A 14,620-nucleotide genomic window follows, 5' to 3' on the forward strand; every position below is an offset into this window, starting at 1 on the left:
CTGTAACACTTTTGATCCGACTCTCCCAACGAGTATTGGACAATGATTTCACAGTTAAACTAGCAACATGTTTAAGCAAAACATTCCACCTTTTCGTGGAACCAGCAAATAATACATATATGCGCTGAACAATTCCAAAAAATAAACAATTTTCCCACTAGATTTTGCCATATCATAAAGAGTAAGATTTAGACTATGGCACGCATATGGCATATACAATGCTCTTGGATTGATATCAATTAACCGTTTTTTACCCCTTGTGTTTTATTTTCATATTAGAACTATTATCATAGCCTTGACCCTTATGTCACTAATATTTAGGCCAAAGAACTCCATAGATTCAAGCAATACATTAAAAAGTTCCAAACCAGATGTGTCATCCACCTTCTAGAACCCCAAAAAGTACTCAATTTTTATCTTGCCATCAGACAAATTAACACATCGAACTAATAAAGTTATTTGTTCTTGATGACTGACATCAGGGGTACAATTTAGGATAATGGAGAAATACTTGGCCTCTTTAACAACCTTTATGATAGAACTTGTGATATTAGAAGCCAAAAGAGATATTAACTCATTCTGAATTTTATGACTGAAATAAGGATAATGAATTTTTTTGTTCTGAATACGTCTAAGGTGGTTTTGCATTACCAAGTCAAATTCTGCAATCATCTCAGCACAAGCTAAGAAATTTCCATTATTATCATTATAAAGCTGCTCACTGCTTCCTCTAAAAGCCAAATTGCGCCTACCAAGAAATTTCACAATGACTATTATTCTTAACAAAACTTGCCTCAACCATTTTTTCTCCTCTGTGATTTGCTGCTGCAATTCTTTGTTAATTGTTTCTTTTTTCCGCAGTCTAGATCTCAATTCATTCCAACTGTTCATGTTACTAATACTCTCAACACTATATTTTTCATGTTCTCTAAGCTTCTTACTGATTTGCCTCCAATTTCTAAACCCATCACCTGCTAAGGAACTAGGACTCTTGCTAGTGCTAGACTTGAAGATATTACATCAAAAACAAAAAACTTTATCAACATGCTTCGAATAAACTAACTATTTTTTACCATGTACCTTTTCATTGCTTAATTTTCTAGAATAATGAGCATATGAGTTATAAATCAATTGAGATTAAATAACTTGTGATAGTGAATTAATAATTAATGGTATGGAGAATTAGGGAATTGGCAATCGAATCACCTGATCACAGAAGTGAATTGGCACCAACCGCAAGGTCCGTAAGCAACAAGCCGATAGCCAAGAACCGGCGGCGGCAGGGGTTCTCCTCGCTCACCGAGCGCTTCCTTGCTATGCGCTCGTTCAGGAACACCACCTCGTGATCACTCACCGTGTGCAATTGCATGCACGCACGCACGCCGCAGATTGGTCAAGACCAAGAAACGACGACGGAGTGCATGCCGCGGCTCGATAACGATCACCGGGGTTGTGCGCACATGTGTACAACGCGATCGAGTAGCGTACCTGGATGCCGACGCAATTGAACAGCCGGTCATCGACGCGCATGACGCGACGGCGCAGCGGCAGCCCTGGCAGCGATCGGGAGTACGAGTACGAAGTTGGATCTAATAGCGATTTGGGCAATAAACACAATTGAGCTGCCCGGGAGAGCCGTTGGATCGGAGCCGCAGGATGGACGTGAACAGACATTGACCGTACGTGGCAGGTACGCAATCGTAAATTTAAAAATGTATTACGATTACGTACTGAAGTATGTTTCGGTTCCATGTACAGGACAGGACGATTGCGTCGCGTACTCGCGTCGATCCTATGTTCGTTTGACCTGGGTGGGGCCCTGGGATTTGGGGACCCGGGCGGCCGCACACCCTCCCCCCGGGGCGGCCCTGCCCTTGCCTCCGATCCAGCATGGCTGTGAAGGACGGTCACATTTTTCCCTCAAGGTACACTAGTGTAAGTCCGCCGCTTGGCTATAGCCTATAGGTTGGGCTAAGGCAGCTATAGCAAGTCACGATCATCTCAAACAGTTCTCGCCGACGGCTTTGGCTCACTCGTTGGAAAACGCTGTAGAATCCATGGTCACTGTTGATGCGCGCGGTGGACGTATATTGCCAGAGCGAGACACATCCTGCATTGATTTCCAGCTGGGAACGAACAGAGAAGAACACGGCACGAAAGAAGTGTGTCCGAACGCAAAAACAAGAACTGGGTAGAGCATTTTCCTCAGAACGCGCGCAGCAGTGTCAGCTCCCACCCACCCGAACTTCTCATTTCTCCAGAGTCAAGACCAAGCCGTCGGCAGTCGGCAGGGCAACACGCACACAGATCCTGCACGGTCCGTCCATCCACTCCAGCGGGCATGTCTCCCGTGCCCGGCAGCTCGCCTTCGCTTGGTACTCTCTCTGTCTCTCCGGACTCCGGCTACAGCCCCGACCGGCGGCCGGCGGCCCGGCCCTGGGCACTACCTCCGCTGCCGTGCAGCGGAAATCTCGGCTTGTCACTTTGGCTTCGGGACCCGGGGGCCGGGGCCGTCCAGCCAGCAAGCAATGCAAGTTTCCTTTCGTGGTGAGAGCTTTCCGTCCTGTGCCTGCCATGGCCCATGGCTCACCTCGGCTCAGGCCTTGGAACTGCAACTCGCAGGGAAAGAGGTGCCGTGCAGAGGCTACGGGAAACGCTAGACATAGGTCTAGTAAGATAGGAGAGGGGGTCGGATAATTAGGCAATTGCCGCGAAATAAATAAATCACAACAAGAGACAATCTTAACATGCAAAACTCTAACAGAAACAATACAATCATGATCTCAGAAAATATGATGAACAAACAGATCATTGCACGTACCGGGAAGCCGTGATAACGAGCGGCGCTGACGTAACAGCGATGGTGTTGCAGACGGATCACGGCAGGCAGCATTGAAGATGACAGTGCGCCGTGACATGAAGATTGGATGGAGGACGAGCCGTGGCGATGAACTTAAGCAGGCGCGCGGAGTGCTTCAAAAACCTTATTCACCCTCTCTCAGTGCAGGATCACAAGGACAACCGGTTCCGGAGACCTGCTCTCCCATTTGCCGGTGCACGTCGACGCAATGGAATGGAGAAAACTACAGTAACGGCATAACAGTGTAGAAGAGGCAAAATCTAACTCGTATAGATCACCTTAGGAATACCCTAACCTGGGAGCCTTCCCGTACAGTAGTTTATGTTACGTTTTTTTCACGAGAGATCCGTAGTTATAGGGTATCTATTAGCAATACGGAACCTTTAAAATTTATTTAGAATTATTTATACGGGACAAGGCCGTATATCGGAAGGCCGCGTCGGCGCGAGTCACTGTACTGGTAGTCTGGTACTCCGGTCTCCGGTCGTAGACCAGCTTTGGCTAGGCACGCTTGATCTAGCTCACGCGCTACGCAGAGCCTGTAGCAGATACTGTTGGGCAGTTGGGCTGCGTTCCACATGGGAACAGAGTTTAATGGCACGGCCACTGCTCCAATCCTGGTCAGTATATACTACGTGTTATTAATCTGTCGGAGAGGACGCTGTGTATTCATTTTGATTTAACGTTTTCGCAGGAGGATGCAAAAAAGGTGATAGAGAGCAGAGCTACTGTTACTACTGCCTTGGAATGACACGATGTGTTACTGTTCCAGCGGCATGGCTAGATTCAGGGCTCAGCTCTAGGTCGCCCGCAGTATCTCTGTCTGCCTGTGTGTGTCTCGTTGAAGGACGGGCCGAGACGCGCGGGGTGCGCAGGTGATCATCGGGAGACGGGGCAAAACGGCGACGAGTCCGCTGGCTGGCCGTGGCAACTGGCAAAGCCTGCTGGCCTAGAGGTCCAACTCAGAAGGCCCGTACCGCCTGGCCTTTACACAGCCCAGACAACTACCTCCACCACGACGCGGCCCTAAACTGTGATTGATCCATCATGGCACTAAACCCACACACATCTTTGTTGGGCCGAATGGAAACGGCCCACCTCCTACCAACGCGAAAATCGCTTTGCTCGATGATGATGATGGCAATGGCAAACCCACATCAGCATCACGAGGCCGTGCAGCAGGTTCGCACACACCACACAGATCGCAACTTGCCCGGACATTCTTCCTGTGCATTAAAAACATTTTTTTGCCCACGCATCAATGCTACCCGTGCAATAAAGGCCCCGGCTTGCCTGTGTTCACACTTCGTCGATGGATCAGGTTCACGTCGCGCGCACAGTAGCGTTCCCCCATGCATCTTCCCCCACTTGAAAGTTGAAACTGTCGATCACTAGTTGCGCCGTCCGGCGAATCCATTCAGTATTGAATGCGCGCGCGCACGATTGCACGAACACGCATCCCGCGGGCGCCCTGCGTCCACACCGGATTCAGACCACACCAGAGGTCACCAGGAGCCTCCTTCCCAGCACGCCACGGTAGGCGTGGCTAGCCGCAAACGGAGAGTCCTGCGCACGTGGAGCCGGAGTCCCACGCGACGCTCCGATCCACTCCGCGCGTGCCAGCGCCCGCACGGCTCGCGCCCGGGCCGTCGCGTCGCGTCCGGAGTCCAAATATCCACTTTTCAAAAAAAAAAGTCCAAATATCTGACGCGAACCGCGGTCGCGAGCCACACCCCAAGTCAACAACTTGCCGCCGCGCCGAGCGCCCCCGCCACTAGCCGATCGGCGCTCCATCATCCACTAGCTTGCGCGCGGGCGCGGCGCCGGCGCGGGCCGATCGATCTGGATCCTGGCCATGCCAGCGCCAAGTTGCCGCCGGCCGCAGGGCACAGGCGCGCAGCACGTAGCACGACACTGTTCGAAGACGCGCACGCAACAGGGTCCGGAAACATACCTACAGGCTGCGGCGACCGGCGTGCCCACGTGATCGTCCCCGTCGCCGGGCCGAGACGTCGCGCGCGGCGCCTGATGACCTGCGCGCGCGGGGGGTTCGGCGTCCGCTTTGCCTCGGCGGGCGGGAGCCGCGCGCGGGGGTTGGTTGGCTGCCGATCGACGTCTCTCGTACACCAGCAGGATGGTGTGCGATCGCGATGGACCCGTGTTCCATGCGCGAGACGGTACTTGGCTACAGGCCCCAGCCCAGCGACGCCGATCACCTGCTGCCGTCAAGGGGCCGGTCGCCGGTCGCCGAGAGACGACGCACGACGTGTACCTTGCACGAGCGCACAGTCAATGGCTCCATCATCTACAAGGGTTGATCGGCGTCAGGTCGTTCAACTCAAGCCATACGTACCTTCTGCATGCCGAGCACGTCAGTCCACCTGTAGCTCACTGTCCGAAGCGTCTGATTTCTCAAAGTACAGTACAGTAGAGTTGTTGATGAACCTCCTCCAATCGAATACTAGTCGACTGTACTCATGATCGACCTGCAGCCAAGTGTGAAGTGTGAACAGGAAACAACACACACAAATCTTGTCCAAGCACACGAGTTCATACTGCAAGCATGTATGCACGCACCATTATCTAAAAAAAAGCATGTATGCACGCACATCTTCCACATGCACCGCTTGCTGTGGCTGAAGAGGACAGGAAGATTCTGGCGCAACCCGGCACGCCTTAGAGTTTGCTACGCGTCGCCACCTGAGGATGCAAGCGAATACAGAGTGCCTTCCGGCTACGGCAGTATCGCCGTATCGGTTCATTAGCGCTGCATTATAGCGGTCGTTGTCTCATCCTGTGGCCCGTCTCCGGCGCGGACGGTGAGCCCATGTGGCCGCTGTTTATAAATAGGTAGCACCCATGGCTCCAACCTTATGCTCAGCTAATAGCACAAACCGTGCCCTGAGCATCCTAAGAGAGAAACAGAGAGCTTCTGAGATGGCCTCCACCAGCTCCAAGCAGCTTCAGGCTCCTACCCTCCTCTTGGTGGCAGTTCTGCTCTTCCTCGTCTGCGCTACAAGGGTCCAAGCAGCAAGGCCGGAACCGAGAGCGAAGGACCACATGCCACAGGCCGAGGTATACATCCATTCGGCAGTTCATGTTTTTCACTCTTGGTTTCAGCTGGGCGACGAGATTTGCCACCATTGCTAGCCAGCTTATTACAATCTTTCGTTGTGCTACTTTGCAGCTGGCTGTCTCCGCCGCCACTGTAGTTGGTGACGAGAAGAGTTGCTCGGGGCCCGGTATGGAAATGCATGAAGCAGAGCCTGAGGCGATGGAGTGCGAGGGGGAGGAAGAAGGTGAGGAGTGTCTCATGAGGAGGACACTGGTCGCTCACACCGATTACATCTACACCCAGGGGAAGCACAACTAATTACTGATGTGCTGGCTCATGCCGAACAAGCTAGAACAATGAAGTTCAAAGAAGAAAAAAGTTCGCATGGTTCACGAGCTAGCCAACCTGAAGTTCTGCAGTGTCCTGTCTAGCTGTGGATTATCTTCATATATACCTAGTCATCTCTCACCCGTGTGATTTTCCATTCGCTTCTCGAGCTCATCATGTACCTGTACGTCCTGGAACTTTAATCCGCCGTCTTGGCTTGAGATGCTAAATGGAAATTCTAGACTGTTGTGCTCACTGTAAATATTGAATCTGTACGTGTAGTCCTGTGCTTCATCGGTTATAAGAAAGTCTAGTCGTTTATATTGTCCTTTTCTGAGACAAACATGGATGAAAATCGTTGCTTTTTATTATCTCGAGAACCACTGATGAACATCATTAACGAAATACTAATGTATTTCTCTTCTTGAGAGATAATTAGACCCTATCTCGATCCCTTAAAACTCACAATTAGTTGAAGGAGCCGTGTACTATTGGGTCATTGTTAGCTTAGGTTGAACTGGTTGCATGCAACTCAATATATATACAATATATATAGTCATTCAATATATATAGCTCAATAATTGGTAATAAGAATACTTGCTGGCCTATAGAACCCAAACAGGTCCCAGTTAATATTTCTTTAGATGATGGGTGAAAATTCTAGCTTCCGCACTCCTCCTTATTACAAAGATTAGTAGATAATAGTTAGCTCTAAGAAATCTAAGTGGGGCTTAATATACGTGAGGGATTGGAAAACATGAACAAAGACGAATGTAAAACTTATATTCTTCTTTTTTTACCATGTCAACGAATAATTCACACTTGAAAGTTGAGACTACCATGCTCTAGACAGTGAGCGAACATTTTCATAAAGTAGTGCAAATACGAAAGTTGCAATGATTTTCCCTCTCTTCACACATTTTCGTTGCTGTTTTTCATTCTTTGAGACTAGAGTGTGAATAGAGGGAATACATATTCGCTGACGCTGATTATAGAGTGTGAATAGAGGGAATACATATTCGCTGACGCTGATTATAGAGTGTGAATAGAGGGAATACAGATTCGCTTATTATAGGCGCTATCCTTGTACTTAAGTCCTGAAGTAATCTTATCTACGAGTCTAAAAAACCGAAAGGCATCTACAATCAGATGATTAATTCTTGACAGGGAGATTATACATCTATATCCACCGAACAAATTTGCGCGTAACCTGTGTACGCGGTACGCCGCCACTGTAGTTGATTCAAAAGCTTCATTTCGCATGAAGGACGGTGGTCAGCCAGGCTGCATGGTTCGTCCAACCGTTCAGAGCTGCCAGGACGATGGATCGAAGCCATCACTGATCGTCCGGCAGGGCAGGCTCAACAACCGGGTATTATAACCCGTCGACTTTCCATTCGCCTCGTCCAGAGCCCTTCTCTTCGCAACCAATTGATAATGAACCTGCCATGGCAGTTGAATCTGAACGTGCAGGATACCAGTCAGTCAGGCAGTCGCCAATGCCTGGCTGGTCAACTCTGTACGTGCATCTGGTATTTATAACCAGTTTGAAGAGTCGTTCGGTCTCTGATAACTTTGCAGGAGTAGTTGACCGACTGCAAGAAGTTGATGCCATTTCGGATAAACTGATCACCATTAAGACAGTTGCATAGCAGAAGTCACCATTCTTCAGTAAGTGGAAGAATTCATTTGGCCGCACTGCACTGGGCTACGGGGTGTTGAGACTTGAGACACACAATATGACACAAGTTTGAGATCAAGTTGGAGTAGATTCGTGGTAGGACAATCCATACCAAATCTATATCAGAACAGTTCATGTACAATTAGGTCTGGTTTGCGAAGAACATGCGTTGGCTGGCCGAGCACGTACTATTTTAGGCCACAGGTCAATATAGTTGCTGACCTTTTCTTTTCTTTTTCGTTTGTAGACGAACCCGTATGTTCGCTTCTGCTACTGCTGTGGTTGCTGTTGCACTGCCAAGCAGCACAACTGATCGGTTGCACATGTTGACCACGCACGAGTATTTGTAAAAAACTTAGCTGCCGGCTAGCTGCAGTTGAGCTGCTGCGGTAGAAGATTGTCTTTAAGTAGGGTAGTCATGCTATTTCGCAACTGAATGGATGAAGTCAGAATTTGATACCCACACATCACAGACCTAACAACCAAACCTGATGGCTAGAAAAAGTTGTTTATACCTAAGACGTCACAACACTTAGTCAGCAATGAATAATGTAATATCTTATATTCTTATGTCAGTACTCTTTTCTTTTTATTTCCTTTGGTAACCGACCTGATAATGACAAATCAAAATACCAGTAGCATTTACAACGTTTTCTTTTTATGTTTTTTTAAAAGAAACTCAAATAGCCAAAGAATCTTGAAGCCATTAAGAGATTTTTCTAGAGTTATTTATTGAGCGATAGATTATTTTTTTGAAAAAAACGTTGTTTGGGATTTCTTAGTTACTACAACGAAGAAGAATAACTCTCAGCCATTTAAGAAGAAAAAAATGGTAATTTGGGAAGAAGAGAGTACTATATATATGTTCTCAATCCAACATATTTTTTCGAGAGCCCAACTCATAGGAGTGAGATCGAGACAAGTAGTTTTGTCAAATTAATGATGTCTCAGATGGTAGCAATGTGCAGTTATGCATGCGCTAGGCTAGTCTGAACAACATGGATTGAATCATACGAGAAAATATGAAAACTGAAAAGAAAAGGGATACTTTGTGTGCGTGTGGCCTAGTCTGCAATAATAGGCCCGGCAGCCAAAAGGGCCCAACCTCTCCTCTCACAATTGGGCCCATATTCACCGAATAACCAATAGGCCGAAGCTACAGCAGAGTCCCCGCGGTACCGGCGGCACGCTGCTGCCGTCTGCCTCAGCCATCCGGCGCCGCCTCATCCGCCACTCCGTCGAACACCCAGCGCGCGCTCCAGCTGCTATGCTCCTCCGACCGCGTCTCTCCCTCCTCCGAGCCCTCGCGCCGCCGCCGCTCACCCGCGCGTGCGTCCCTGCCCGGTGCACGCTCTCGGCGGCCGCCGCCGGCGATGCGGCGCCGGCGCCTGCTGTACCCCGCAAGAACGCCAGGAAGCTCGCGCCGCCGCCCAGGGAGATCGTGAAGACGGCGCTGTTCCTGCCACCTGGAGTGGAGCCGGGCGCGGCGGTGACAGCGGACATGGTCATCCCGGGGTCGAACATCGTGGTGGGTCCCTACGCGGGGGACGCAAGGGTGAAAGAGGCCGAGTTCGTCAGGAGCAGTGCGCGCGCCCGGGACTGCCCCAAGGACGACCGCCCCGAGTTTGCGGTCCTCGGACGGTCCAACGTCGGCAAGTCCTCGCTTATCAACGCCCTCACCCGTCGCAAGGAAGCTGCGCTGACCTCGAAGAAGCCCGGTGAGACTAAGAACATGCTATTACCTGTTTAGCTCTTAAGCGGCATATCAATTAGTTGCGTGCTTTGTTGTGGCGCGTTAGATTGCATTATGTCATTCCCCTTCCCCCTTAACTTTTGAATTGAGGTTACCTAGTGGTTCGACGGAACCTAATAAATTCATCATCAGAGGATTGAGGTGTAGTTAATGATGAGTTTCAAATCCCAGGAACAATCCGTTTTCCCGGTTGCTACTGGTAGAGCAAACCTCATCAGAGGATTGAGGTGGAGTTAATGATGAGTACGGGGTACTATTGAATTTAAATTGTTTTAAATTAATTCTGGTGGCAGTTGAATGAGAACCAGTCCTTCAGATTTGGGCCAGTAGCCCTTTGGGATTTGGGAAAATTGGCTGTCAATCTGGGTGATATCCTGTCAGGGAACCGTGCATTTAAACTGTTAGGAATTGCGCAGCAAAAATAGATGGACAAGCATCAAATTTATTGTAGAAAAAACCTTGTGGGAGAAAACCACTGAAGACGACCACTAATGAGAATAGTTTACAAGTAGGGATGTTACAATGGCTGTTGCAGCTGTCTTACTCTTTGGTCCACAGAGGGTGAGGGACTGAGGGGAGTAGAACTAACTTAGGAGTGGAACTCTATCTCTAGAGTAGATCTCGTAATAGACTAGGAAATGAATCTGGTAGCACTACTAGAATTCGGATCATATTTTAACGCAAACTTTGGATTTAAATTCAACAAATTAAAACAGCTGATGGAAAAAAGTGGTTACTGCCGGTTGCCTGCAGAGAACTGTTATTTGGCGTGGTCAACTATTTTATGACTATTTGGAATTTTGAACTTTGGTTTTGATTTCTGAAGATTTGATGAAGGTCTTTTGATATGTCTATCATTCAAAGTACGGAAAATGTGATCTTTTTGCACCTTTCAGAACCAGTGATTGGTTTTGCAATTATCATATTTCATTCTTTTGCTTAGGAGGGTTTTAGTGTAGATGGCACTTTGTTTTTGCTAATTTCACATCTGCTGCGGCTATAATATATCCTTGTTCTCATTTATCAAACCTATTGAATTTACTTCGATATGTGACAAATTTTGCTTTTGGCATGACATCTTGCCTTCTGTTCAATTATTGCCTCCCTTCCAAAATGTAAGGTGTTTTAGTGTTGTCATAAGTCAAACTTCTCTAACCTTCACCAAGTTATAGAAAAATTCACCATGAAATCTACAACCTCAAATTAGTTTAATTAAACCCACCATGAAATATGTCTTTTAAATTATTTGGTATTGTAGATGTCAATATATTTTGCTATAAGCTTGGTGAAAGTCAGAGAAACTTGACTTAATACAAAACTAAAAAATCTTAAATTTTGGGACAGAGGGAGTAGTTCATTTCTCATACACTATCATGGGTTCTAAATCATATGTTCTGCAGGGAAGACCCAGACAATTAATCACTTTTTGGTTAACAAGAGTTGGTACCTCGTGGATTTGCCTGGTTACGGGTATGTTCACTCTTTTCACCCATTATAGATAAACTAGCTATCTGATTGTGTTCAAGGGAAAAGCTAGTTACCTGGTTGATCTCAGTATAGGAAGTTAACTTTCACTGTTGCCTTGGTTTTTATGTTACAGAATGGGAGCATTCTCTCTCTCTCTCTCTCTCTCTCTCTCTCTCTCTCTCTCTCTCTCATATCAACTACAAATCTAATCCTGCCGAAGTGTTAATTTGCGTTGCACTTGAATTTTGGCATAGACATTTAGGAATTTGATACTCACCACTCCTCTGTTGGAGAGATTGTTCCAGAACCTTTGCATCCAGCAGCTGTTCACGCATACATTTGTTTATGCTGCATTTGTGTAACTGTGATAAATTTAACATGCTTACATGTAGGACAGTAGGTGGCTAGGTGCAATCCATTCAGGTTCAAACTTCTGATATGAAAACAAAGTGACATGCCATTGAGTCCATAAACGTTTAGCTTCTTTTGAAGCCCATAACAATTTCTTTTCCCATGAAACTAGATAGGGCATACGCTCAGCTTGCATTGGTTAATGGTTTTTTGGCTAGCATTTCTTTTTTCATGTACTGCTGTCTTGAGAATGTAGTAACAAACATGAAACAAGTACGTGTACTGAAACGTAAGAGCCACCTAATTTTCTGTTTCCATACTCAATTATTAAGATTTTTTTACTCAAGAATCATTAGAGCACTGCTCTAGTATAAACTATATTATCAACATACTGTTGGAGCTCATCAGGCCCATCTAGCGAACATGACAATCTTCCTGCATTAGGTTTGCAGCTGCGTCCCAATCAGCTCGAATGGACTGGTCGTCATTTACCAAGGGGTACTTCTTGAACAGAGATACCTTGGTCAGTGTACTGCTCCTTATTGATGCCAGTATTCCGCCACAGAAAATTGATCTTGACTGTGCTAACTGGCTTGGTCGTAACAATGTAAGGCAGTATATTCTTCCACTGATAATTTTTTATCTGCTCTTTGTTAACTTAATGTTTTGCTTATTTCTTGTGTTGATGCTATGGGCCTGTTTGGTTCTTTAGTCCAAAGTTTAGTTCCTGTCACATCAAATGTTTAGATATTAATTAGTAGTATTAAATATATGCTAATTATAAAACCAATTGCACATATGGAGGCTAATTCGCGAGACGAATCTATTAGGCCGAGTTAGTTCATGATTTGACAATGTGATGCTACAATAAATGTGTGCTAATCATGGATTAATTAGGCTTAATAGATTCGTCTCGCGAATTAGCCTCCATCTGTGCGATTGGTTTTGTAATTAGTCTATATTTAATACTCCTAATTAGTATCTAAACATTCGATATGATAGGGACTAAACTTTAGTCCGTGGAACCAAACACCCCCTAAATATGTCTTTCATGCTGATCTCTAACTAGGGATCTCTAACAGTAGCCTAACTAATTATCTGCATTGCTGTTCAGATCGGATTGACCTTTGTGTTCACCAAGTGCGACAAAGTAAAGAAGGGTAAAGGGGGGCGGCCTGATGAGAACATCAAGGTGTTCCAGGAAACAATCAGCGGGCTGTATCCAGAGCCACCGCCATGGATCATGACGAGCAGCGTTACCGGACTAGGCCGAGATGGGCTGCTCCTCCATATGTCGCAGCTGAGGAACTACTGGGACAACGAAGCAGTCTAGGTAGAGCTGCATAGATCAACCGCCACTAGCAACAATAGTAGTATGTTAGAAGAGAGGATCACAGGCCATGATGACCTCCATTCTCTTTTGACAGGACTATTTCATCTTGGCACAATGACCATGGAGAATGAACTCTACTTATCATCTAATGAATGAAATGAATCATGTCATTATGTACTTCTCGTTATCATATACATGCATCTCGGCATCAATGTCATCATGTATATGCACCAATTATTTTTTTAGAAGAGTTACTCTACTCGGGAATCAAACAAGTCATCTGTGTCTAACACGAGGTGGCAATTCAAATAGGACTATCAAAAGAGAAAAATTTAGTTTTGCAAATAGTTCTATCGGAAGAGAATGGAGGGAGCAGTAGCAGTGCAGTGGAAATGCGGCTTCCTCTAATTTCTGTTTCATCCATCATGTGCAGTAAGTGAAGCCCTTATGTAGTTATGTTTCCTGCACGTACTATACACCATAAATGTCCGATCTGGAATTACACATTTATGGAGGTGAAGGCACTCGAGAGCATTCAATATACTGTACACATCACATTCAATGAGCCCGAAGTCATGAAGCTGGAACTCTTGCGAGCACACATTTTATTGCCCGAAAAACTGCTGCCTTTGGGTTATTTGTACTGCACGCCGGGAGCACGGTTGCGAAGCGATTCGATGAATCCCGGCTGGTTCCGCGGCACCGGCGGCGACGTCTACGTGTCGGCCGGCCTGGCCTGGGGTCCTCACCGGCGCGAGGAGCTGATCGCCTCTCGCTCTGAGCCGGACAGCGAAACCAGAAAAGGGAGCGAAGGCAAGCACGTACACAGCAGCACAGGGCCGGTGCCTCTCACTTTCGCCGTGCCCGGCGTGCCGGCCCTGCGAAGCGCCGGACCAGTGCCGGTGCCGTGTCGAGCGCAGCGCGAGCCCCAGGCCGCTCCGAGCCTCCGACCGCCCGGCGGAGGGGTGGGGTGGCCCGTGGCCCTGGTCTGCGCGCGATCTGGACGCCAAACTGGCGAGCCTTGTTTGCGAGCGCGGGTCAATAAACACCGGCCATATCCCGCTGCCGCTGGCCGTGGGGGCAAGCCGCAGGGCGCTGCTGCTGAAGGGCCGCGCGCCCCCACCACAGGCCCCGCGTCCCCGTCCCCGCTGGGCTCTCTCGTCTCCTGCAGCGCGTGGCCCGGCGCACTGGGACCCGTCGCGCTCTGCATTGCTGCAGCGGCTTGCAACACGACGACGGGTCGACGAGCACGGCACACCCGTACCAGGGTACTACCGAGCAATACGATCGCCGGCGTTGGCAAGTACAGTAAATTGTCGCGTGCCGGCGTGCCGCGCAGCCCCCTCACGCTGCTAAGTTTAATGGCCTCGCCGCGGGATACGGCATTTGCCGTGCAGCATCGCCTTCAGCGTATTTGTGAGGGAAGTCTGGGATCTTGTTTTCGTGCAGGTGGTAGTTTGAGCTTTACGCCGTATCGTACTGGTCGCCGGCTCCAAAGGTGTACGTATCGCTCTCGTTCTAGTAGAACCGAAGTAGTAGAAGCTAGTCGGTCACGAGGTCAAAGCACAACCCGACAAAGTTGTTAAGAGTGACAAACAAAATGCGTGGTGTGCTCTCAAAGAAAGTTCACGTCACACGTTTGCATCGAGACTTGAGGAGGTGACAAGTGTTTTCCATAAATTTCCATGAAAAAATCTGACTAGCACATGTACATCGATTGGACTAGGCAGAGGAGGCGCATCCGGCATCCGGCACCAGAGAGAGCGAGTCGACTCCAGAGCGCTCAGATCAGC

At 47.9% G+C, this 14,620-nt stretch overlaps 2 protein-coding genes across 2 annotated transcripts; both read left to right on the plus strand.

The window, feature by feature from the left end:
* The first annotated feature begins 5,704 nt into the window (after nt 1-5,704).
* Nucleotides 5,705-6,497, plus strand: LOC117836642 (phytosulfokines 2). Its single transcript, XM_034716108.2, has 2 exons — nt 5,705-5,935; nt 6,048-6,497. Exons 1-2 carry the CDS (start codon nt 5,720-5,722, stop codon nt 6,231-6,233), a joined length of 402 nt encoding a protein of 133 aa, XP_034571999.1. The 5' UTR covers nt 5,705-5,719; the 3' UTR covers nt 6,234-6,497.
* Nucleotides 6,498-9,096: 2,599 nt separating this feature from the next.
* LOC117840618 (GTP-binding protein At2g22870) lies at nt 9,097-13,004 on the plus strand. Its single transcript, XM_034721139.2, has 4 exons — nt 9,097-9,641; nt 11,077-11,146; nt 11,939-12,101; nt 12,609-13,004. The coding sequence occupies exons 1-4, from the start codon at nt 9,191-9,193 to the stop codon at nt 12,825-12,827; spliced, it is 903 nt and encodes a 300-aa protein (XP_034577030.1). The 5' UTR covers nt 9,097-9,190; the 3' UTR covers nt 12,828-13,004.
* Nucleotides 13,005-14,620: the final 1,616 nt, after the last annotated feature.

Source organism: Setaria viridis, chromosome 9, assembly GCF_005286985.2.
Source record: "Setaria viridis chromosome 9, Setaria_viridis_v4.0, whole genome shotgun sequence".
NCBI classification, from domain to species: domain Eukaryota; kingdom Viridiplantae; phylum Streptophyta; class Magnoliopsida; order Poales; family Poaceae; genus Setaria; species Setaria viridis.

Excerpts from the sequence above, each read along its gene's own strand:
- LOC117836642 (XM_034716108.2), top strand. The coding sequence starts at position 5,720 with ATGGCTCCAACCTTATGCTCAGCTAATAGCACAAACCGTGCCCTGAGC. Across the intron at positions 5,936-6,047 it reads ACCACATGCCACAGGCCGAG|CTGGCTGTCTCCGCCGCCAC; the intron begins GTATACATCCAT and ends GCTACTTTGCAG.
- LOC117840618 (XM_034721139.2), top strand. The coding sequence starts at position 9,191 with ATGCTCCTCCGACCGCGTCTCTCCCTCCTCCGAGCCCTCGCGCCGCCG. Across the intron at positions 9,642-11,076 it reads GCTGACCTCGAAGAAGCCCG|GGAAGACCCAGACAATTAAT; the intron begins GTGAGACTAAGA and ends TATGTTCTGCAG. Across the intron at positions 12,102-12,608 it reads ACTGGCTTGGTCGTAACAAT|ATCGGATTGACCTTTGTGTT; the intron begins GTAAGGCAGTAT and ends ATTGCTGTTCAG.